This window comes from Balaenoptera ricei, chromosome 1, assembly GCF_028023285.1.
Source record: "Balaenoptera ricei isolate mBalRic1 chromosome 1, mBalRic1.hap2, whole genome shotgun sequence".
Taxonomy (NCBI): Eukaryota; Metazoa; Chordata; class Mammalia; order Artiodactyla; family Balaenopteridae; genus Balaenoptera; species Balaenoptera ricei.
Window position 1 is genome coordinate 76020162 of NC_082639.1, and position 25836 is coordinate 76045997.

The 25836-nt window shown below is 37.3% G+C and overlaps 1 protein-coding gene across 1 annotated transcript; it reads left to right on the forward strand.

Moving 5' to 3' along the window:
* On the forward strand, window positions 1-25604 carry LOC132367382 (calcium-activated chloride channel regulator 4-like). Its single transcript, XM_059925678.1, has 14 exons — window positions 1-159; window positions 3067-3207; window positions 3348-3495; window positions 6825-6933; window positions 8699-8876; window positions 9222-9440; window positions 11498-11725; window positions 15043-15220; window positions 16473-16579; window positions 19134-19349; window positions 19946-20213; window positions 23491-23661; window positions 24605-24841; window positions 25201-25604. The coding sequence occupies exons 1-14, from the start codon at window positions 1-3 to the stop codon at window positions 25602-25604; spliced, it is 2763 nt and encodes a 920-aa protein (XP_059781661.1).
* Window positions 25605-25836: the final 232 nt, after the last annotated feature.

A 25836-nucleotide genomic window follows, 5' to 3' on the forward strand; every position in this document is an offset into this window, starting at 1 on the left:
ATGGAGTTACTCAGAAATTTTGTCTTCCTCTTGGCCCTATACCTGCTGCAGGGGTCCAATACTTCCCTTGTTCAGCTGGATAACAATGGCTATGAGGGCATTATCATTGCTATAGACCCTGCTGTGCCAGAAGATGAAACACTAATTGAAAAGATAAAGGTAAGAAAGAAATGGGATTTCTTCTGTTTGAATTGATGAGAAAAAATATATAGTAGTTAATAATTGCAATGGAAACTTCTTAGCACTCTAGGAAGTTTAAAAGCAGCATGATGAAGTAAAAAACAATGCTGCAATGGGCAGTGGAAATTGAAGGTTCTAGACAGCATTCTACCCTGTCTCACCATAAGACCAAAGACAAGGCATGGGGTCTCCCTGATCCTCAGTTTCGTAATCTCTAAATTAGCAACTGGACTTGTCTGTTCTTTTTTTTGGAAGAAAGTTTACTTTTATTTCAGATATACTATAACGTTTTCTGAATATTTAGCATATTTCCAGGCCTACATGCAACTCATTAATGTCTCTCAAACACAGTTTGCAGGGTGGTCCTCAGCATACAACTTCACTGCAGTACATCTTTACTGCCTAAATTCAGCCTCAGAAAATGTCTGGAGTACAGGGAATGTTTATAGTCCCCGTGCCGTTTATTTTGACAAACACAATCTCTTTTCACACTACAGGAGGGAAAGAAAAGGGGATCAAAGAAAGAGAATCTCTGTTTTAAGTCCGTTGCTATCAAATGTTACGAACCGAAAAGGGGAAATTATCTCCCATCCTTCTGGTGAGAAGCAGCAGCAGGCTGAACTGAACTGGGAAGACAATCGCTTGGACTTGTCTGTTCTTTAAACAGTTATTTATTGAATGCTTGCTTATGGCATGCCAGGAGAGAGAGCAGTGAAATTTTTTAAAGCTCCCGATCTCCTGCAGTATATATTCTTTTCAAATGATATAGATAATAAAAACATGTCAACGTAGAGCAGGCCGACGGTAGTAAGTTGCTATGCAGTGAAATAAATCAGCAAAGGGGGATAGGCAGTGTTGGCAGGACTGGGGTAGGGAGAGAATGTGGGTTACTGTTTCATGCAGGGTAGTCAGGGAAAGTCTCACTGTTGATGTGACATCTGGGCAGAGGCCTGGAAGAGCCAGTTGAAAACCTGGGGGAGGGAACAGCAGGTGCAGTGGCTTGGAGGTGACAGCATGTCTGATGTGACCAAGGAAACAACTGTGAATGAACAGGAAGAACGGTGGGGGAGAGCTGAAGGTGGAGAGGTAGCAGGGCCCAGATCATCGGAAAGATTTGGGCTTTTACTCTGAGTGAAATCAGAATCCATAGAAGAGGAGAGGTGTGTTCTCTTGTGCTTGTTCTGGAGTCACTCTGTCGGCAGTTTGAGGAAACACTGTAGAGGGCTTTCCTTTGTCCCTCATCTTGTATAAGCTCTGTTGCAGCATAGAGGTACAGAGGCACACTGGGTTGGGAGCTGTTGCAAGTGAGAAGTGCTGGTGACTCGGAACAGGGATATTGTGGTAGAGATCATTAATGTGGTGTGATTCTGAACATGTTCTTTGTCTGTGAGGTTATCATAGGCAAATTTGCTGATGGTTTAGATGTGTGGGGTAGGGGAGGGGAGGAGGTAAAAATAGAAGTCACAGAAGGCTTCAAGGGTGAGAAGTAATGTTGAATAGGAGCAGGGATATTGTGGTAGAGATCATTACTGGGGTGTGATTCTGGACAAATTCTAAGAGTGTCATAGAGAAGTTTGTTGATAGGTGTGTGGAGTAGAGGAGGGGTGGAGGGAAAGTAGGAGTCATAAAAAAAACTTCAGGGGTTTTGGCCTGAACACTTGGAAAAATATAATTATCATCAATTGAGAAGTAACCTCCAACCTACTTCGGGAGCTCTCTAAAGTCCTTTTCCTAACAAGAGCCGGTCATCTGGGTCTCAGTTCTCTGCACTCTGGCTTCTGGCTGATCCCTGCCCTGAGCCTAGTCAGTTTAATGATCTCTTCAATACACTAAGAACACACTAGACCATCTTCCAGAGAACAGGAAAGAATGTCCTGAAATTCCTGAAGAAGAATAATTTTATTGTGGTCTTATGTTAGGTCAGGAAGAATTGAGAGGAGGATCTACTTTGACATAAACAATACTGTAGACTGTGGTGCTGCCAGCAACATGAAGAGGTTGACATCGTCATACAGCACCCAGTACTCCTCAGTTATTCAGTGGATTTGATCATGCAGAATAGATTACCAAAGAACATTTTATCCATCTATTTCCTCCACTAGATAATAAGCTCTTCGGAGGAACTATTTCTCCTATTAATCATAACATTTTGGGGTTCAGGATACTAAACAGTATAAGGTGATATTATTTTCAGCTTGATGGCAGAGCAAGAAGCTCTGCCTATGATCAAAAAGCTCTGCCTCTCCTATGAGTTTTTCCACTACTCCACTCCCTGTGCTCCCAACCCAGCTGCCTCTGCTGGGAGGTGGGAATATAGTGAAAACCTCTTCTATAGGCCATCGCCATAAACTGTTTTCCTCAGCTTGCATCAGGTAAGACTGTTCCCTACTAGGAATTATAATAATAATGATATCAATGAGTTTTATGACTGCCTATGTGTACTTTATAACTAATTTCATGTTTGTGGCAACCTTAAAGATAGGTTGTAATAGTATATTAAGGAGACAGGGAGACTGAGATTCAAAGCAGTCATATAAACTAGCCAACGTCTAAGCCAGAGTATTAAGCTGGTATTGGAACCAAGTCTAGATGCTTCCAAAGTCCATGCCTTTTATAATATTAAACAATTCCTTTTAATGCCAAACATAAGTATTTGCCTTTTGATGTAGGATTATACAAGACTGAAAGCTGTTATATGTGCAGAATTAAGCCACAGTTTTGGACTGACAGGTGACAGATTTTAAATTTTGAATCAGAAACCCTACTCACCAGTCAGTTGCTTTTTGTATTAATGACTAAAGGTGAGAATTGCCTGTGATGAATGCCTGTTCATTTAGTCTACTCTCCCTTGGCCATCCTCACTTCTCTTTTTTCCTATAATAATAGGGCATGGTGACTGCAGCATCTACTTATCTGTTTGAAGCCACAGAAAAAAGGTTTTTTTTCAAAAATGTATCAATATTAATTCCAGAGAACTGGAAGAATAAAAGTCAATACAAGAGGCCAAAACATGAAAGCTACAAACATGTAAGAGTCAAAAATCTTCTCTTAAAAATATTTTCTCTACTGCTTCTCAATTTTGACCTAAATTATTCATTTCAGAGTTTTTCACACAAATGTTATCATTCCTATTCTGATGTTTTAAACACCTTTTTAAACATTTTCAGGCTGATGTTTTAGTCTCACCACCTACCCTCCCAGGTAGAGATGAGCCATATACCAAGCAGTTCACAGCCTGTGAAGAAAAAGGAGAATACATTCACTTCACCCCCGACTTTGTACTTGGAAAAAAACTAAATGAATTTGGACCATCAGGTAGGAATTTTGGTTAAAACAAATATTTTGCCATGATTCCAACACGTAGCTTTATATCCATGTTCAGTGTACAAGCCTTGGAGCCAGAGTCCCTAGGGTCAAATCCTGACTCCCCTACAGCTATGGGTGACCTTGGACAAGTGACCCAGCCTCTCTGTGCTTATTTCCTAAAAAATGGTGAGTAGAGGAGCTCCTATCTTATAGAAATGTTGGGAATATTAAACTAGATCATCCTTGTAATTGTACTCAGTATGGTCTCTACAGAAATTTGAACATGGGATGGCCATAGTAAATGTTTTGCTTTAGGAACACTTTTTAGATTTTAATTTTTCAGTTCTCCACTGCTGGATATTAATCAATCACATGCCACCTCCATGGAAGGCAGATGCGTGGCAAGCTGAAAAGGGCCAAGATGATAGTTCCTGGCCAAGAGAAAACACTCAAAGGCTGTTAGTTGCTGATACTGTTATTCAATCCATTCTTTGAACCAGATGAACTTGTCTATAACTGATCATTTTTACCTATGAAAATGGCATCTCATCTGGTTCAATCTAAGAGTTAAGATCATTGTTTCAAATGAACTAAAGCACGATATTTTTCAGATGAAAATGAAAATTATTGTCAAAGGAGAGTCCAACTCATACGTCACTAATCAATGAAAGCCTTCCTGAATCTGCACACCCCAGAACCACTTCTTCCTCTTCCACTGCCCCTTCAGTGAACATTCATTAAGTCTCTTATCTCTGTCAAACAGGCAGCTAGTCATGGTCCTCAACATTGCCTGGACCGAATCCTAAAAGCTCCATCATCCTATCCCATCCCAATCTTACCTCTCCCCCATACTTTAGTCTGACCATGCTTGTTGTACTTGGCACCTTTAATCCTTTGTGCCCTTCTAGATATACTTTCTTTTCTACCTGACATATCCAGCAAAGTCAGTCATGTCAGCTACAAGTATAAATAGCACAACTCCCTCACCATTCTTATCCTTGTTTTATTCAACTTGCCAATCCTCTGTACTGAATTTCCAGTCATTTTTTTGGACTCTTGTTAATATGTTTCCAAGATTGTGAAAGAAAATTATAAACCTAGTTGGTATCTTTTTAAAAAACACGTTTTCCAAGCTCAGTGAAGTCCTCAAATCTACTCAACAATGATTGGACTTGCCTTCTCTCCTCTCCCTTTCTCATTGCCCATAGCAGCTGTTCTAAACTTCTACCACTTTTCTTAAGATCACTAGCCAGTGTTTTCCACCTCATAAGTTAACGGATGCTTTGATTGAGAAAATAGAAGTCCCTACCTTCTTCCTCTCTACTTCCAAACTCATGTCCACCTTCATTTGCCTCCACTTCCACCTGTCTTAGAAGAGGAAGATTTTCTTCAGTTTCTAAAGCCAATGCCCCTACCGGAGTTCTTATTCTTTTCCCATACCCCTCACCTCAGCCCTTATCCCATAACTGACAGTTTCCCCCCTTCCTTCTTAGACAAGTGTTTCTGCCATAATGTGATACATGTGTTTGTGGGAAAACTCACATTCTGCAAAACAATGCCTTAAAAACAACAAAGCTTTGGGGGGAAATAAGATTAAGAAGAAACTCCTCAAAATCTATGTAATTTGTAATAAAAATGAAAACAAAAACAATAGGTCCCTGGAAAGATCTTTTGGACCATCCAAGCAGCAGTTCAGTGTGGCTGCAAGCTGCCTCCACAGCAGATTTTAAAAGTACACACAGACACACACACACACACACACACAGAAATGCTGTTGGAAGTGAGAACAGGGCTAGTAGGAACTGAGACAATGATTGAGATAGGAATGGAATTCTAAGTCAGAGGTGTTGCTTTTTTAATAAAAATTATATATAATTGAGATGTACAACATGATAATTTGCTATACATGTACATAGTGAAATGATTACTACAGTTGAGCTAATTAACATATCATCTCCTCACATAGTTACCTTTTTGTATGTGTGGTCAGAGCACCTGAATTCTCTTCTTTCAGCAAACTGAGGAAGGCATGGGAGCCAGGCAACCAGTCATGAGCTGAAAAGAAAGCCAGTCTGAGAGTGGACTCTTCTAAAAAAAGGAACCACAGGCGCAGGCAGATTTAAATTTTCTTAAGATTCACCAAATTCCTATCACTGCAGCTGATATGAGAGCTTTTTCCTCCCACACTGAAGGATGTATATAATTCATGTTCACTCATCTGGCCCCATTTGCCTAGGAACCTAAAAACAGTGTTTTTAAACTTTAATGTGTAGAGGAATAATTTAGGGATCTTGTTAATAAGCAGATTCTGAGTCAATAGGTCTAGAGTAGACGCAAGCTTCTGCATTTCTTGTCAGCTCCCATGTGATGCTGACACTGTTGGTGAAAGGAACACATTTTGAGTAGCAAGGACATAAAGAAGAAACATGACTTCCTCATAATACTGACACTGTCCTCCAATTTTCAGATCTCACGAGGTAATCTGAGTTGGAGAAACACACATTGGAGTGGACCAGACTATATTTCCAACTTCTACTTCTCCATATCTATTTCCGCTGAAGTTTTTCCTAATATTACTAAAACAAAAAATGTACTTATTTTTTCATCCTGCATTTCAAGGATGAAATTCTTTATTCTTCTATTCACCCTGAAATTCTTAGGGAAGAAAAATTTTAATTCTGACTCCCTCTCTCTAACCTTATCCTAGTCAAGGATTATATCTTACTCATATGTATATTTCCTAGAATCTAGTATAGTGCTGAATATATATAATTAAAAATAATTGTTCTCATTTCATTAATGCTTATATGTGCTAAGTACTATAAATTAATCACCTCATTTAGACACCCGCCCAAATTATATTTTGTCTATAGCAGTGTTTTTCAATCTTTTTCTTTCATTATCAATCCCCTACGGAGCATATATAGACATTTTAAAACTAATTGTACCTTCATGAAATTTTAATACCACAGATGTGTTATACATATGTTTATATTGTTGGTAGGAGTGAGTTTTGTAGAGCCAAAAACCACTGTAATATCTAAGACTTTTTGCCCCCCAAGAACCAAAACTCAAAGTTCAATCTGTTCTGCCCATGGCATACACATAATAAATGTTTCGTTGACTTAACAAATGTGGAATAAAAAATAATATGCTAAAAACTATATAATTAATAAAATGAAATGTAATTCAGTATGCTTTTTTATAAACAAAAATATAAATGTTAGCAGTTATTTAAAGCCTAAACATTCTGGATTTTTAAAAATTTTCTTAAAATATATGAGGGATGGATTATGTCACTTGAAATATAATCATGTATTTGAAATATTTTCCCACAGGTAGACTGTTTGTCCATGAGTGGGCCCATCTCCGCTGGGGAGTGTTTGATGAGTACAATGATGATAAGCCTTTCTACAGAGCTGGGTCAAAGAAAATTGAAGCAACAAGGCATGACTATTTAAACTGTCTTAAATTACTGCAGGCAGTAACTTCTCATTTTCCTTAGACTGATTTCTTTCAAAAGCCTTTCTTTCATTTTTGTCCCAATGCAGGTAACAGATGCTATATCACAAGGCAGTGCTTTTTGGTTTTTTAAGAAAATGTATCTCAAAGAAGCTGGTTGTCCATTTATTTATTTATTCATTTTAAAAACTTATTTATTCATTTGGTTGTGCTTGGTCTTAGTTGCGGCAGGTGGGCTCCTTAGCTGCATCTTGCTGGCTCCTTAGTTGTGGCATGCAAACTCTTAGCTGCAGCATGCATGTGGGATCTAGTTACCTGACAAGGGTTGGAACCCAGGTCCCCTGCATTGGGAGCACAGAGTCTTCACCACTGTGCCACCAGGGAAGTCCTGAAGCTGGTTGTTCATTTAAAATACACATAACTTCAAGAGCATTTGGTAGTCAAGTTGACATATTTTTATACCTCTCTACCATAGCTGCCAGAACCCATTTTTGCTGAAGTTAGTGCTCTCTTTAAAGGGTTGTACTATGTGCTAGGAGGTCAAAATTATTTACCCGACAAAAGAATGAAAAAAATAAGTAGTGGTAAATGCGGCTGAGTAGGAAATCAACCAGCTTCAAAGAGCGGAACAGAAATTTCCTGGGATTTATAACGTTCATGTTAAAATACAAATCTAACATCACAGTTAATAATAGACAATCCTCTTGATTCTGAGATCAAGAGAGCAGAATGGATTCGGTAATCAATGTAAAATTGGGCATCAGCAGCTTAATCAATCTTAGATGCCCTGCTGGGGGTGGGGAGTTATCAAAAATGTACAAATTTCAATGAAGGTCCTTCCTCAGCACCATAGCACCAAGTTTTAGGATGAGTATTTTAAAGACTATTATGTGATTATATTTGTTTATATCATATTCCCCTAAATGTCTAAGTCTATGCATAATATCCATCATGGTTGTTAACATAGATAACACCATTATGTTTGCTGAGTTTTGGGGCAATAGAGGCACAGACATATTTAGAAGACTCCCTAAATTACTAAATAAAATCTAGTCTTTGCTTCTTTAATTTGAACTGGAATATACTGAAAAGATGAGCTACATTCACATTCCAGCATATTTGTTACAATCACTACCACTTATGGCAAATTCCATGCAATAAAACACATGTCTAAAATCCCTCTACTATCCTTTATTGTCCTTGGCAGTATCCCAGTCTTTCTTTCTAGCCACATTTCATTTTGGATAAAAATATTCCTTGAGTAATCAAAATACTTGTAGCTATGCAACATTTCATTCTCTTGAAGATAATTTCTTTGAATAAGAAATATACAAACAGCCTTAGGCTAAACTGGTACCAAGAGTAAATGATTTCATAAGATGCCTTTTCCAGATGCCTGCAGTGCATTTACCATCACAAGGCTACTAGGAGAGATGTTTGGAAAAGGGGAGCCTACAGCCACTAGTATAAGCAGGACAGCAGGAGATTTAATTCCAGAAGAGAACTCACCCTTTGCATAGACTGGAGATCCTACTTAAAATTTCCCTCAAAATTTTCTTGAAAAACAGATAAGTGCTCTGGTAGGAACCCTGAAACTTTGCTGTCAAAATAGGATGTATGTGGTATTCAAATAAGAATAAAAACCTTGATAAAGATCATTATTGAAAACCTTGATAAGAAGACCACTTAAGGTTTTATAAAAATTTTAATGATTAGGTTGCCTCAAAGACTAACTGTCACACATTTTCAGGTGTTCCAGAGGCATTACTGGTATAAACGGAGTGTATAAGTGTCAAGGAAACAGCTGTGTAACTAGTAGATGCAAAATTGATTCCAAGACAAAACTGTATGAAAAAGATTGTCAGTTCTTCCCTGATAAATATCAAACTGAAAAGACATCCATAATGTTTATGCAAGGTATTGATTCTGTAAGTATACCAATCATTACTTCAGACTGTATATTTATAATCAGAGGACTTGTTATCATGTTTATAAAATATCTGTTCAGGGATTAGATGTATTATTATAGAGTTCTTTGAACATTGGCTGGCACATAGTAAGCACTCATCTAGTGTCACCTATTATTATTATTATTGAAAATCTGCCTTACTATTATATGTTTCCTCCCTGAATCATATTTCATTCAATAAACAACATTTTTAGAGAAGAGGTTTTTAATACTTTTCAGATTTATAGTTGAGTTTTTAAATGCATCATATAAAAAAATAAATGTATCATATATAAAATTTCTTTTCATTTTGTTAACCTTTTAGGTCGCTGAATTCTGTAATGAAAAAAACCATAACCGTGAAGCTCCAAGCCTACAAAACAAAATGTGCAATTTCAGAAGCACATGGGAGGTGATCAGCAATTCTGAGGATTTTAGAAACACAACGGTTATGGTGGCACCACCCCCTCCGCCTGTCTTCTCATTGCTAAAGATCAGGGAAAGAATTGTGTGCTTAGTCCTTGATAAGTCTGGAAGCATGGGGGTAAGTTCATGCACCCATTTTTCCTGGATGTAGGGACAGGGCAGTGACTGAATGCTTAAGAACACTCTGACTGCTACCTGCACCTGGATTCTTCTAAACTGCATGGTGGCATAAGTACCATCACTTCCTGTGATCTTGACCTCAAGAGGGGCAATGAACATTATAAAGAAAGAAGGATGGCAATAGAGTTAGAAGGACCTAATCCAAGAATCTCTGTTTTTTTCCAGAAAATGGAGAGTTTATGGAGGAGGACTTTAAGGTCCTTTAGTAAAGCTTTTGTTAGAAGATCAGAACTAGAGGCTGAAATATGTAAAAGTTTCCTAAACTTGCTCCCTCTATCTACTGTAAATACTTGACAGGCATGAGGAGAGAGTGAAAGATCAACCAGGAGAATTCTTAACATGGCTTTACCTTATTTGCATCACCTATATGAATGACCTCCTTATACTCAAAGACACAGACAAAAAGCATCCCCATAAAGAAGATAGGACCAGATTCAGCCATTCATTCCTTCTACCCTCATTAAGTGAATGGTACTAGGCACTGTACTAGGCTTTAGGAATAGAGATCCATATCCTTGAACAGTTCATAGTTCAAGAGACAAAATTCTCTCTCTTCCGCATCATGAGTTAACTCATACTTACCTTATCCTTCAAAATTTGATGTAGGTACCCACTTTGTCCAGGACATGGGCTGGTCTTCCAGGCTGGGCTAAGGGCCCTTCAGCAGATCTTCCACAATGACCTGTACAAACCTCTTTTACTATATATTATATTGAAATTACACATTTCTCTCCTACTATACTGTGAACTCCTCTAGGACTTGAAACCATGTTCTCTAGGAACCAGATCCCCTAGGACTTGAAGCAGTCTTATTCATCTTTGTATCCCTTTTGTCTAGAATAGGGTTTATCACATGTAGGCACTCAATAAATAATTGTTGAAATGAATGGACTACAAATGAGCAGATGTAATGTGATAAGGTACCCAGAAGGATGGCACATTTGAGGCAGAACAGAGCATGCTGAAGATCAGGAATAATGTATTCAACAAATGGGGGTTGGGTGGTAGTGGAGAGGGCAGAGGATGATACAGCTGGGTGAAATAATCCACAATAGCACAGGGTTTCCGAAAGAGCATCAGAGTGGTAGATACCAGCACACAGAAGTGTTCTAGGAAGTATCGCTGGGGAGAGATGAGGTTCTTAATTGGAAGAAGATGAGCAGCCTCCCCTAGACAGGGTGCAGGCAGAGCCACGTTTAAAGGTAAAGCAAAGTGGTAGAGAAAACCTGCTAAGATGGGGATGTAGAAAAAGTTCTTCACCATGATTTGGTTCCGGGGAGTTCAGAGGGAAATTTGGGCATGTGTTAGGAAGGAGTACCACAGGTCAATTGGTATTGAGGGACTGAAAAAAGACAAATGCATGGAAAGGTATATATCCTGGGTATTCACCCAGGAAATAAGGATATGAGTCCTAATGGGTTACCAAAGAACCAATTCCAGTTAATCCCTAGTGGAAATGTGGTGGGGAGAGGTTAGGAGCAGAAGAGGAAATGGGTGGGGTAGGAACAGAGTCTCTCAGAATTTAGAGTAAGTTTCATCTTTTGGGTAGTCTGGTGGCCAGTGGATGGAGAGATTTCAGTTTCTAGCTGGAGTCCATGATAGTCTGGTTTGAAACTGTGGGACCTGGGGAGTAGTTTCAACTTGATACAACTGGAACAGAGGATCCCAGGAGTAATTAAGCAGTCTCTAAGATGTCATCACCCCCCCAGTTCCAGCCCAACGCCCACCCTACTCTACACCTCTAATTTAAGTTCTTAGAAGCCAAGAATCAGCTCTGGTTAAAAGCCTGGGTTCCTTACTATACTATACATATGTATTACATAATAAAACTGTATTTTTCAATTTTTCAATTGAAAAACTTGTTTTCTTTAATAACATCAACTACTATTGACATAAAATCTTTAAAAACAAATTCTATTCACTCATTTTATGTGATCTGCTATTATTTTCCAGTCAAAAATTACTTGGTTGTTTTTCCTAACCTTTTTTATTCAGGATTTTAATCGCCTAAATCGAATGAATCAAGCAGCAAAACATTTCCTGCTGCAGACTGTTGAAAATGGATCCTGGGTGGGGATGGTGCACTTTGATAATACTGCCTACATCAAAACTAATCTAATCCAAATAATAAGCAGCAATGAAAGAAGAAAGCTCTTGGAGAGTTTACCTACAGTTGCTACTGGAGGAACTTCCATCTGCAGTGGAATTAAATCAGGATTTCAGGTGAAAATTGTACTTCAGATATAGTTTGTTTATTATTAGGACATTTTTATGTTAAGTGCTGCTTCACATACTTGCTCCCTAATTTTAACATAACTAATTCTAAGAAGCAGAGAACTAATCACATAGAAAAAATCACTTGTCCATATTTTAATGGATCAGTAAATCAATGAGTAAAGTAATGGGTAAATAAATGACTATTAAAATTCCACTGGAGTATAAGCCCAATGAGGTCAGAGACTTTGTCTTATTACCATGCAGTAGTCAATGCTCAATTAATGTTAATTAAATAAATAAGAGTTCTTGAGCAGCAAGAGTCATCAAATTTTAAGACAAAGAAGCAAGTCAGATGGTATGATTCCACTTCAGGCCAATCTTCATTTTAGTTTCTGTGATGTTCAGTTAGGGAAACTAATGTTTATCTGTCAAAGTTCCAGATGTAACAGGAACTGTTAGTCATACTTAGGGTAAGGAATACTGGTCAGAACATGAGTTTTGACATCAGAGTACTGGCTCTGCTACTTACAAGCCATGTGATCTAGGCAAAGTTTTCAGTCTCTTTGGATTCTCAATGCCTTATCTATAAAATATAGGAAAATAAGAATGCCTATCTCATAGGATTATTATGAGCAAAAAGATACATGTTCATACTTAGAACAATATTTATTATATTACATAGTAAACATATAATTCACAATAATTATTATTATGAATCTTATTTTTATACAAATGGTCATCTTGAACTCACAATTAATATCATTTGTGTCATTTTCCTGCTTAGAAATCCTGTCCCCTCACAGTCTATAAAATTAAGTCTGAATTTCTCAGTCTGATGTTATTTAAAAGCTTCTCAGCCTCTGATAAATCTGCCCTCACCTCTCTTGCCAGTTGTTTTCTCAGTTCTCCCTTCCCAATGCTCTATGCTCCAACCAACTTACTGTACACATTGTTCTCCAAGCCCACTAAGTACTAACAGCCTCCATATATTTGCCCATGTAATTCCTCTACCTAAAATACTTCTTTTCCATCTTTGCATGTTAAAATTGTACCAATTCTTCAAAATCCTTGCTCCTTTATGTAGCTTTTCCTGCTACTCCCAACTCTATTGAATATCCCTCTTTTATAAATAGAATAGCATTTTAGCATAGCTTTCTAACATGAAGTCGGGGTTCAAACTACAATGATAACTTACCAGCTTTCTGACCCTAAGCATGACTCTTCACCTCACTAGCCTTCAATTACCTCATCAATAAGGTAATGAAAGCTAGCACGTAGGGTTGTTCATGTTTAATTTATTCAACATATTGTAGGGAGCAGGGAGTAAACATAACATATTTTAATTAATTCAACACTATTTATGTAAGAAGCAAATCTTGCATGTTAATTCAGTGGGGAACAGATAATATATAGATAAATCACTCAATTAATTTTTTTTAAAAACAATAATTGAAGGTTGTGGAGATAGTGTTGTGAAGGGACCAAAGAAAGGTAACGTGATTAAGTAACAGGGAAAAGAGGGGCACAGCCTACTTTAGGTAGAGAGGCCATTGAGGCACTTTCTGAAGGGTGATGTTTAAGCTAAGATTTGAAGGATGAGAAGGAGCCAGTGGTTCAGGCGGAAAGAAAAGGGCAAAGTCCCTTGGGAAAGAGGTGAAAAAAACTAAATTATTCTAAGAAATGATAGAAGCTATTGGCACTGGAATTTGGCAGATGAAGGGGTATGAAATATGATTGCCAGGTAGACAATGGTTAGATCCTTCAAACCCTCAAAAAATATAAGAGGTTTGTATTTTAAACACAACAGAAGGCTTTTAAGTATCAGAGACTGATAATTAATTCATGTTTTAGGAAGATGACTCTGGTTGCCCAATTTAAAATAAAATGTAGGGAGTAAGAGTGGTAGTAGGGTAGTAATCTAGGGACAGGTTGGGAGTTTGGAGTTGAATTAAATTACACAATGTGTAAAACACATTTAACACATAGCAAATTTCAGTAAATGGTAGCACTATAATATTGTTTCTCTTTACTGAATATATTAGTTGTGTCTTTGTCACTCTTCTCTATATTTCCTCAGCCTATCACCCAACTCTCAATAAATATCTTTAAATTTAATTCTTTCCATGAATGCAAAAACCATGTAGTTCCTGCTGAATCCCCAGGAACCAGTACAGTGAATAACACATTGCAAGTGTTCAGTGAATAAACTAATACAAGAAAGGGAGATGTGAAGGACAGAGAACTCTGCTTAATCTCTGAATCTTCATTTGTTCTCGAATATGTAGGGGGAATGTGGTGGGGATGCTGTATAAATGCTATAATGTATCAACGGATTTCCTATATTTTAGTTTGGTTCCTGCACATCACACCATATTTCACATATATTATAAAATGTATATAATAGTCATTCTTTGCCTCAAAACATGCAAAACTTGAAATGAGACTGGTCACTTTGTCCCCTGACACCAGCGTTATTAAGAATTTCTACATTCTAAACCCTCCTTTGTAAATCTATACACACCTCCACTGCAAGTTCCTGAAAGCCACTGATAACCTGTCATTTTTTTCCTCTTGGACTGGACTCAATATCTCAAAATGGTGTGTCAAGAAGCCATTACCAATAAAGCTGTCAAAGATGAAATACGGTTGCTATCCTGGGATAAATTCTCTTTATCCTTTCTTACAGGTGTCTAGATTCAAAACTCTCAGTTGGTTCAAGCCACAAATAGAACACAATCTCAATAAGTCATGTATTCTCTTACACCACGCTTAGTTTTGTGCTTGTGACTATTAGAGGTAAAATAAAAATTATATAAGAAGATCTCTAACCTTGACCTGCTTAGAACTTTCCATATCTTTTCTTTATAAGCATACTGAGGGTTCCCTAATTTGGAGTCATTAACTTTTTAAAAAATGTTGAGGTAAACTCTTAATGCATCTAGCTGCATATACAACAGACTTTATACACCGAAGGCCTGTCAGAGGACACGCTGGTCAAAGAAAACAGAAAAATATTTAATGCCACATTCTGCCATTATATTTTTGGTGTCTAGTTGTCCTGAGTTCCCCAGACTGAGATGTCATAGTCATTTAACCCAAGTAGGATTTTCCACACCCCTGCTCCCACACAACTTCATCTGAGCAAACATTCCCTACAGCAGGTGGACAGAAAATAAAAAGTCGTGTTTAAGTTCCCCTAGCAGTTGTTGACTGCAGATCCTATGATTTTAAAAAAGAAGCCATCTCCTCTTTTCTGCACACTTTATTTTCTATGTCCATTTGATCTAGGAACACCTGTAATAATGCTCTGATTATATTTGTAGGTAATTAGAAACGCTAACTCCCAAATAGATGGATCTGAAATAGTGCTGCTGACTGATGGGGAGGATAGTTATGCAAAGACTTGTATTGATGAAGTGAAACAAAGTGGGGCCATCATTCATTTTATTGCTCTGGGACCAAATGCCGATAAAGCAGTCATAGAGATGAGCAATGTAACAGGTAAAATATGACATACATTCTAGTCCTTTGATAACAATGCATAAATGTAGAGGCTGACAATTCGACAACTTCTCTTAAGCTCCTGCTGTGCTAGGAGCCTGGGACCAGAGTTAAACCAGACCTGATCTCAAGGTGCTCACAGTCATCCTGGCTGGAGAGACAAATAAAACTAGTAGTCAGATAACATAATAACACTCCTCCATAACAGGAGACATACATAGGAGTCAAGCACTATGTGAGCAGAGGGAGCCATTGATTCTCTCAGGGTTGAATAGAGTCAGGGAAAGAAGGCATGAGAGACAAGGTGACACTGGAGCTGGACATTTATCAAGTTGTTTGCTTTCTCTGGAAGAAAAAGTGATGAGAGGGAAAAAAATCATGTTGGGATGACAATGCAAGCCACATTGAGGGACAGTGGGAAATACATGAGACCAGAGTCTAGACTGGAGGTTAAGGAATGGCTCAGGCTGTATAAATATAATAACAAGGTTTCTGATTAAATATACAATAGCTATTATCTTAGATACAGAGACATGTAATGAAAATGGACTACATGTTTTCAGTGCCTTCTTAAACATAGTAGAGAACACAATTTATAACATTATGAATATCAATTATTGCATTGAATTGACCTCTAATGTTACCAAATATATACTTGCTCTTTAATGCTTAATTGTACAAACTCCCATCATTTCAAAGTACTTTTACGGCCATTGTAAAATATTTCTGTCCCAAGTATTCCTCCCAAAGTAGTGCCTTTTTTGGACTTGTCTCTATTGTTTACCGTTTTTTTATCTCCTCATTGCCAACTATTGTCAGGATATCTCAATATGAAAGCTCTTTAACTTTTCTAATTTTCTGATTCTGATCCACTCTGGCTGGAAAACCTGAAAGCTTACATTGTTAGAACTGTATCTTAAATGATAATTAAAGTGAATAATTCTCCTAAAAGGTTATGTGAACTCTGTGAGCTTTAGTACATGAAATTGTAACATCTTTCATATTCTTTGATTATTTCATGCATTTAAGCCAGGAAGATTTCTATAAGTGGGGTTTAAAGGTAGCTTACCTCCCAGTTATGACATTTTTAAGTTAACATTTCAGAGTTAAGCATTACACCTATCTGATTTTGGTCTATTTTAACAATACAAACTGAAACTATGGCTTTGTTTACCCGATATCTAATTAATCATTAAAATGTGAAAATATTTATTTTCTGGAAAGCAACCGAGTTAATGTATTTACACCTTAGGAGGAAAACATTTTTATGCTACAGATGAAGCCCAGAACAATGGCCTCATTGATGCTTTCACGGCCCTTGCATCAGGAAACACCGATGCCTCCCAGCAGTCTCTTCAGGTCAGAGTTCCCAGTCCTTGGGTTTTTATGTCTGCATTTAGCCATAACCAAGAAAAATAATTTGGTTGTTATAAGTTTTGAGTTCTATATCTTTCTCAAATAAAATTTTAATTAAAAAAATCAATCTGAAATAGAAATTATCCTTTAGATATGACCAGATTAAGTATTGAAGTAGTGAAATAGCAGGTGTATTTTTTTTCCTTTTCCCATGGGGTTTGGTTAAAGGATAACATCAAAACCTAATGCTGTTAAATTTTCCACCAAAAATAGACTTTGTCCAATAGTATAGCATCCGTTTTTCTATGAATGCATTAAAAAAAACCTCATGCTTCCAAGATTTACCCAACCTTCACTGCTATGAAATATATTTAATTTAGATAAATGAACTCAAGAATGTGGTTTGGAAATGGAAGGATTATATCTTGGAAATAAATTTGTCAGGAAAAAGAGAGTGAATAATCAGAGCATATCTACAAGTCTAGGGCTTCTCTTATCTCTTAAAGCACTTTTTTCACTGTCTTTTTATGCTATTCACCTCTCTTCTCTTTGTTTGCCTCAACTCCATTTCTCTTCTGTGTTTCAATAACACCACCATTTTCTGTTACTCACATTTAAAAACTTGGAGTAAATTGATTCTTTGTTCATGCCCCATGAAAAATGTTAACAGAGCCTGTTTCCTTCAAAATATAATTTACAAAATTCTGTTTCTCTCCACATGCATTCCCACTAAGTCTATATCATGTCACTTTATGCCAAGTCATCCATCTTCCATCTTCCAATTCACCTCATTGCCTACTTTAAAACTTGACATATTCATCTAAACCTATTTTCCTCTACTCTCCAACAATGAGGAGGACAGAAGTATAGGATGTAAGGTTAGGATAATATTGCAGATTGGTTTGGAGATCTGGTTTGCAGTTCAGCCTGAACCCAAATTAAAAACTGGTCTGATATCTAGCTTGGCAGTGTACAAAGAATAAACTGAAGGAGAATAAAGCTCATTTCTGAGGGTTTCAGTCTTGTTGACAGAGAATGATGACACAATTGTCTAAAATTGACAAATAAGGTGAGAGAACTAATTTTGAGGATATCATTTTATGCTTGTTCTGTGTGGATGATGGTATATCAGAGTGGAATATACCAAAAGAACTTTAAAATATAAGAGCAGAAATTGGGAAATCATCTGCAAATGAGACATTTGCATGCAGGAGGTGCTCCAAATTTTGGGGATGGACTTTTTAAACAGTATGAAAGGGGGAGGAGTAAAGTTTTGTTCCCCTCACTTGAAATGCCTATAGGTTCTTAAATAGAGAAATAACAAAAAGAAAACAAATTTTTGAAAGGTTAATCTGGATTGACATACATGATGGGTAAATCTTGGGAGAAAATAGTGACAAGGTAGAGGTATGCTATCTGAGTGGATGGAAACTTGGATTTGGACGGTGGAGCTGGAATACAGAGAAAAGGTTGCATCCCTCTCTTTAATTAGTTATTTTGCCATAATACTACTATGTAGTCAAGGCCTTATAACTTTCTTAGACTTTCCTGATGGGGAGGCTTAAAAAGTTATTTACATTCAAATTTAACTCAATATTTTGTCCACTCAAAGACATATCCATTTAACATAGGACTAAGATATTTGTCACGGCCATCGTGTTTCAGTGGTAGAATTCATATCCTTCTGTCAGCGTTGGTGTGAAGGTATCTGTGGTTTAGGACTGTGATGGAGTAGAAGTGAGATTTCCCATCATTCCTGAAATGACACATCTGAAGGAAGCACCTTCTTGGTCAGTGGATGAAGTTGGCTCTCCTTGACTGAGAGTTGTCCACAAAGACTTGAAAAACTTTCCTTTAAGCCCCTCTTAGAGAAAGGTCCTATCTTTCACTTCTTCTCTCCTCAGGATTTCATCCTTCATAGACATCAGTTTGCCCTCTTTCCACTCTTGTTGGGCATGATTACTGTCCAATGTTAATGCTCTATAGTGTGTGAAAAATTATTTCAAGTTTCACATCAGAAAAATATCCCTAAGTGTTTGTCTCATTATTTGCTAGTTCTGATTTTCTCTCTTGAACTCCACCACTTACTGTGTCTCCTCTACTCAAACACTCTAGCCACCAGCATTATTTTATTTTAGGTTATCAAGAAAATGGTAAACTGAGGGCAACACACACACACACACACACACACACACACACACACACACACAGAGCTAATCTCCTCAGAGGTAGGTGTACCCTTTAATGCTAAATCCTAGGGTGGGTGTTTGCCAAGACAACTGGGAAAATAATAACAGGGCCATATCTCCAGCTGTAAACCCCATTCTCCTGCTCTAATGCTTTTATTATACCCTGTGCTGTCCTCAGTCCCTGTATTTCCACACTTTCTGACTGACAACAGTCACATCTCAATCAGCTTTCAGAGAGATCACAAGCCTAAGGTGGTATGCCATATTTAAGTTTGTTCTCAGGGCAGAAATTTAAAAATATGTAAAAAAGAAAAAAGCATAAAATTACTCTCTTCTCTAGTCATTAATTTTTTGATATATTTAAACAGCTTGAAAGTAAGGGATTAAAACTCAACAGTAGTGGCTGGATGAACGGCACTGTAATAATTGATAGCACTGTGGGAAAGGACACATTCTTTCTCATCACATGGAACCAACAGCTTCCTGTTATTTCTCTCTTGGATCCCACTGGAAAACCAGTGGGAAATTTCACAGTGGATTCAACTTCCAAAATGGCCTATCTCAGTATTCCAGGAACTACAAAGGTAAACAATTAACTTTTGGACTTCCTTGCAAATTTATTTTACAGGTGAAAATACATTGTTTAATATCATAAATATGGGTGCCAATACTTGTATCATTTCAAAATTAAGATAAAATAGAATGTACTTTCTATGCCTGCCGGTATTGCCCTGAAACTTTTGGTGACAGGAAAAAGAAAGAATTTACGCATTAGGAGGAAGGAAGAGAAGGGAAAAAATTAGGTAGGCTAAGAATAACTTTGAGAAGGCAATGTAGTACGAGTCTGTGCAGCTTGCTGTGTAGATAGCTACAGAGCCATTTCTTAGTACCACCAGATCATAGAATCTGTGAACTTTGAGATCAAAGGATAAGGTCAAGGCAAACTTTCCAAAGCTTATTTTTACCGAGATTTCATAAATTTTGGACACCAGGCATGACAATAGTCAGGATGTCCTAGCCAAACTGCCTCAACTCTCATCATTTTACCCTCAAAACCCTCAAAACTCTCAAAACCCTGTTTATTCTGCAACACACTTATACAATTTATTTTAGAGTTAGATAATGGAAACAGAAAATAACTTGCTCTTGGACACTTACTCCATTTCCATTGAATTTTTAGGTGGGTGTTTGGACTTACAGTCTTCAAGCAAAAGCAAACGCAGAGACATTAACTATAACAGTAAATTCTCGAGCGGCAAATTCTTCTGTGCCTCCAATCACGGTGAATGCTAAAATGAATAAAGACACAAACAGTTTCCCCAGCCCAATGATTGTTTATGCAGAAATTCTACAGGGGTATATACCCATTCTTGGAGCCAATGTGACTGCTTTCATTGAATCAAATAATGGGAATACAGAAGTTTTGGAACTTTTGGATAATGGTGCAGGTAATTCACAGGTTTCTCTGAACAAGCCTATATTTTCATAACTCAGGATATGTTATGTCCCTGTGGCAGTGTGGGGCAGAGGGATAGGCACCAGAAGAATTGATGCAGATTTTGGATGAACAGCTGGACCAGCATGAAATTCTATCCAGGTAACATCTACAAAGTGATTTGCAAGTGTCTTACACATGGTAAACACTCAATGAATTTTATTTACTGTTATTATTGTTTGTCACCTAGACAACCAATGTTTACCAACAGATAGGAAAGTCTCATTGGAGAGATTGAGGACTGAATCAAGAATTCTGAATAAGTGTTTCTTAGGGGCATATAATCAAGAAAGGCTGGTGAGAGACGGTGAAACTCAAGCAGTAGTATGGAATTAAGTAGAATTTGGGCCCTTGGCAGGGAGAGGGTGACAGGCAAGAGTAATTCCCAACAGCTAGATAAAAGTTCACATATACTCTCGGGAACTGAGGCACAAGGGAAGGCAGATCTGCCATAACGGAGGAGGGAACATCACTGGAGCATCATCAGATACCAGATCTGACTGGGAGAAAACAAAACAGAGTGTTGGTCATGCTCTATCTCCTTGGTCTATGCGGGTGAGTGGTACTTAAAGACCTTTTTCCCAGGCTTTGAATTATTCTGGGAACTGAAACTTCTTTTGAGAGGTCATTTAGTAAAGAAATTACCGCATCAGTAAACTTCTAAGTTGTCAGAATTTTCTATCAACTTCTTTTCAGTGTAATTAAATCAGTCAATTTATAATCCTACCATCAACTAGAGTTGGCCCTGTGAAAAATTTAGAAGGCAAAATTGTTCCTTGGTTCACCTCAGTGTCTTCATCTAATATGACAATATTTTCCTAAACTGTCCGGTGACTCTTTCTTTTTCCCCAACCCCTTCCATGCTACATTAAAACTCGTGTATCTTGTTTCATTTCTCAGATGAAACCCAAGGACTACTTAACTAATTTGGGACACCTTTACCTAAGAAGGTATTGGTGATTAACAATGACTTAGAGCAGGGGTTCTCAAACTTCAGCATGAAAGGGAATCACCTGAAGGGCTTGTTAAAACAGAATATGAATGTTGGAGCCTTCCCTAGGAGTGCAAATTAAGAAATTTGCATTCCTAATATGATCCAGAGAAATGCAGAGGCTGTTGGTCCAAGGACCTTATTTTAAGAACCTCTCTCCTAGAGTCATAACCTCCCTGAGAAATGTGTTTGCAATTTAACAAATAACTCTAGTACCGGTGATATGAAGAAATATCCTTATGATACAATATTCCTGAGCTCCCCCAAATGTTTATTCTAATAATAGATGGGTTTTCCACTGTTAGACCAGAAACTTAATGGATGATAGCGTAAGAGGTAAGGATTAAAAATAAAAAGGAGAGCCTAGAGATAAACCCATGCACATATGGTCACCTTATCTTTGACAAAGGAGGCAAGAATATACAATGGAGAAAGGACAGCCTCTTCAATAAGTGGTGCTGGGAAAACTGGACAGCTACATGTAAAAGAATGAAATTAGAATACTTCCTAACACCATATACAAAAATAAACTCAAAATGGATTAAAGACCTAAATGTAAGGCCAGACACTATAAAACTCTTAGAGGAAAACATAGGCAGAACACTCTATGACATAAGTCACAGCAAGATCCTTTTGACCCACCTCCTAGAGTAATGGAAATAAAAACAAAAATAAACAAATGAGATCTAATGAAACTTAAAAGCTTTTGCACAGCAAAGGAAACCATAAACAAGATGAAAAGCCAACCCTCAGAATGGGAGAAAATATTTGCAAATAAAGCAACTGACAAAGGATTAATCTCCAAAATATACAAGCAGCTCATGCAGCTCAATATCAAAAAAACCAAACGACCCAATCCAAAAATGGGTGGAAGACTTAAATAGACATTTCTCCAAAGGAGATATACAGATTGCCAACAAACACATGAAAGGATACTTAACATCACTAATCGTTAGAGAAATGCAAATCAAAACCACGATGAGGTATCACCTCACACTGGTCAGAATGGCCATCAAAAAATCTACAAACAATAAATGATGGAGAGAGTGTGGAGAAAAGAGAACCCTCTTGCACTGCTGGTGGGAATGTAAATTGATACAGCCACTATGGAGAACAGTATGGGGGTTCCTTAAAAAACTAAAAATAGAACTACCACATGACCCAGCAATCCCACTACTGGGCATATACCCTGAGAAAACCATAATTCAAAAGGACACACGCACCCCAACGTTCATTGCAGCACTATTTACAATAGCCAGGACATGGAAGCAACCTAAGGGTCCATCGACAGATGAATGGATAAAGAAGATGTGGCACATATATACAATGGAATATTACTCAGCCATAAAAAGAAACGAAATTGAGTTATTTGTAGTGAGGTGGATGGACCTAGAGTCTGTCATACAGAGTGAAGTAAGTCAGAAAGAGAAAAACAAATACCGTATGCTAACACATATATATGGAATCTAAAGGGAAAAAAATGGTTCTGAGAAACCTAGTGGCAGGACAGGAATAAAGATGCAGATGTAGAGAATGGACTTGAGGACACAGGCAGGGGGAAGGGTAAGCTGGGATGAAGTGAGAGAGTAGCATGGACATATATACACAACCAAATGTAAAATAGATAGCTAGTGGGAAGCAGTCGCATAGCACAGGGAGATCAACTCGGTGCTTTGTGGCCACCTAGAGGGGTGGGATAGGGAGGGTGGGAGGGAGGCACAAGAGGGAAGGGATATCGGGATATATGTATACATATAGCTGATTCACTTTTTTATATAGTGGAAACTAACACAACATTGTAAAGCAATTATACTCCAATAAAGATGTAAAAAAAATCTTTTAAAATTAATAAATTAGCTAAGGAAATCTTGAAATAAAAAAATAAAATAAAAATAAAAAGGAGTGTTTGAAGATAAGTCAAAATAGGTAATTTGTAGGTGACTGGAGTGATAAGTAAATCTTATGCAAAGACAATTTTTCTTTAGTGGGGATCCTTGTGTGTATACACACACACACACACACACACACACACACACACACACAAAGTAACACAAGGATATCAATTCAACAAGATACTAGTTGGCAGAGCAAAATGGAAATATTCCCCAAGGGGTCAATCACAGAATAGGGAGCCCAATCAAGGCAATATGCTTATAAAGGCCATATGCTTGGTTTAGAAAATGCATAAATTTCTCTTTTTCTTTACAATAGTAATTTATTCCTTCACTTCCATAATAAGGTGCTGATTCTTTTAAGAATGATGGAGTCTACTCCAGATATTTTACAACTTTTAAAGAAAATGGCAGATATAGCTTGAAAGTACGGGCTCATGGAGGAGAAAATGCTGTCATGCGAAACTTAAGGCATCCACTGAATAGAGCTGCATATATACCAGGCTGGGTAGTGAATGGTGAGTACCTCATAATATTATTCACGCCGTCACTGAAACACAGTGATGGCTTGAATAATTGTGAGTTGATATGATTAAGGCTGCAAATATTTTACAACTTCAGAGTATAGCTTTTTCCATTTCTGGAATGAAGTGCTCAGTCATACTACAGTGTGCCTCCAAATTAACGTAAGGTTTCGTACAGTGTCTGGCATCTTGATAAATGTCACCCATTATTATATTAGTTTGGAGCATCTTACCTATATCAACAATAATATGCCACATTTTCAGTTCAGGATGAAGCAAACAGGCTAATAGGTTATGCCCCTAAGTACAAACCAGTGGTAGAATTTATCCTTCCGATTACATATGCTGTTAAAAGAAATGTGAGTAAACATTTATTTGGAAAGTTTTTACTGAGTCAAAAGGAAAAATGTGCAGAGGAAGGTGATGATAAGGATTAAAAATGCATTTTTGTTAGCTTTCCTTTGTTCTGTTGCTTGTGACTTTTAGGAGCTTTCTGTTGGCAATTGGAATATAACCCGAAGTATTATTCCCTAACACTTGCAACAGGGAGGAAGTAAGGAACCTGGCACAAGTGGTTGGGAGGGAACCAGTAGTAATTTCCCCAGGTTTATTCCCATCTTGAAGATAATTTGAGAAATAAAGCATTTCCTTTATTTTTAAGGCATATGTTGAATTATATAACAATATTCCCATTCAGTGCAGCCTTAATGCCAAAGCAATTTATTTATCCAGCTCTACCCTACAATACTCTGGTCAGGATACTAATGAGAGAATTCTTCCACCAACTGCATGTTTATGACTTTGTCACCAAAATTAGTAAATGTAACTTTGTATATGGGAAAAAAAGGGAAAGATGTGGGGTAGGAAATACAATTTGTTGAGTTCTGAAAATATTAGTACAGATTTGCCCATTAAATACCAGGAATTTTTAATGCAGGGGCCATTGAAGGGAATCCACCAAGACCTGAAATTGATGAGAACACTCAGACAAACTTGGAGAGTTTCACCAGAACAGCATCTGGAGGTGCATTTGTGGTTTCAAATGTTCCAAATCTTCCCTCCTCGACTGACGTCTTCCCACCAAGTCAAATCACAGACCTTGAGGCCACATCAGATGAGGATGAGATCAGTCTAACATGGACAGCACCAGGAGATAATTTTGATGTTGGAAAAGGTAAGGACGAAGTGTCATGCAGTGTTGATTAAGTGAAAGTTGCTTGTTGCAAAAGCAAGGGTGTAAGGTTGTGTGAGAGGAAAATAATTTATAATTAATAGCTCAGCAAAGTATTAATTTTATAATCTCATGTTTTGAATCATCAAATGTGACACATTTTAACCTGCTATCACTTTTCATAAAGAAGGTAGCATTTGGCAGAGTTTAAAAATCAGAATTCAGCTTTTATGGAAAAATAAATAAGGCTCTGGATATAAGCTTGGCATGACTAAATGACATCTTTGAGGAGAATGAATAAAAAGAAATTTAATATGGTATGCTCTAGTTTCTAAACTACATGTAACTTTTTTTTTTCTTAGTTCAAAAGTATATCATAAGAATAAGTGGAAGTATCCTGGATCTAAGGGATAATTTTGATAATGCTCTGCAAGTAAACACTACTGATCTGTTACCAAATGAGGCCAACTCCAAGGAAACCTTTACATTCAAACCAGGAAATATCTCAGAAGAAAATGCAACCCACATATTCATTGCCATTCAAAGTGTGGATGAAAGCAATTTGACATCACAAGTATCTAACATTGCACAAGCTTTGTTTGTTTCTCAAGGTTACATATCTGATCCCCCTACGTCCGGACTCAGCATTTCTACTTTGGTGCTGTTAGTGGTTGGCGCTGTGATAATTGTCAGTGTGATTTTAAGTATTACCATTTATGTCTTAAGCAAGAAAAGAAATTCTAGCAGACCTAGAACAGGGTTTTAAAAAACATCAACAACAAAAGTAAAGGATGTTTCTGAATTTTTAAATTTATCATGTGTGATCATGAACTCATACAAATAATTTTAAGAGTTTTAGAAGGGATAGTTTGACTACATATAAACATGAAGAGGTGTCTGAAAAATTGTGAATCAATATTAAATTAAATAATTTTATTTATTCATTGTTTTATCACAAAAGGTGATAAAGATCCTTTTTCATATTCATACCTGGTTGT

What these genes read in the sequence shown, in the direction of transcription:
- LOC132367382 (XM_059925678.1), top strand. Translation starts at nt 1, where the DNA reads ATGGAGTTACTCAGAAATTTTGTCTTCCTCTTGGCCCTATACCTGCTG. An exon ending in GAATTAAATCAGGATTTCAG is followed by an intron (nt 11,726 to 15,042) that starts GTGAAAATTGTA and finishes TTATATTTGTAG; the next exon opens with GTAATTAGAAACGCTAACTC. An exon ending in CCTCCCAGCAGTCTCTTCAG is followed by an intron (nt 16,580 to 19,133) that starts GTCAGAGTTCCC and finishes ATATTTAAACAG; the next exon opens with CTTGAAAGTAAGGGATTAAA.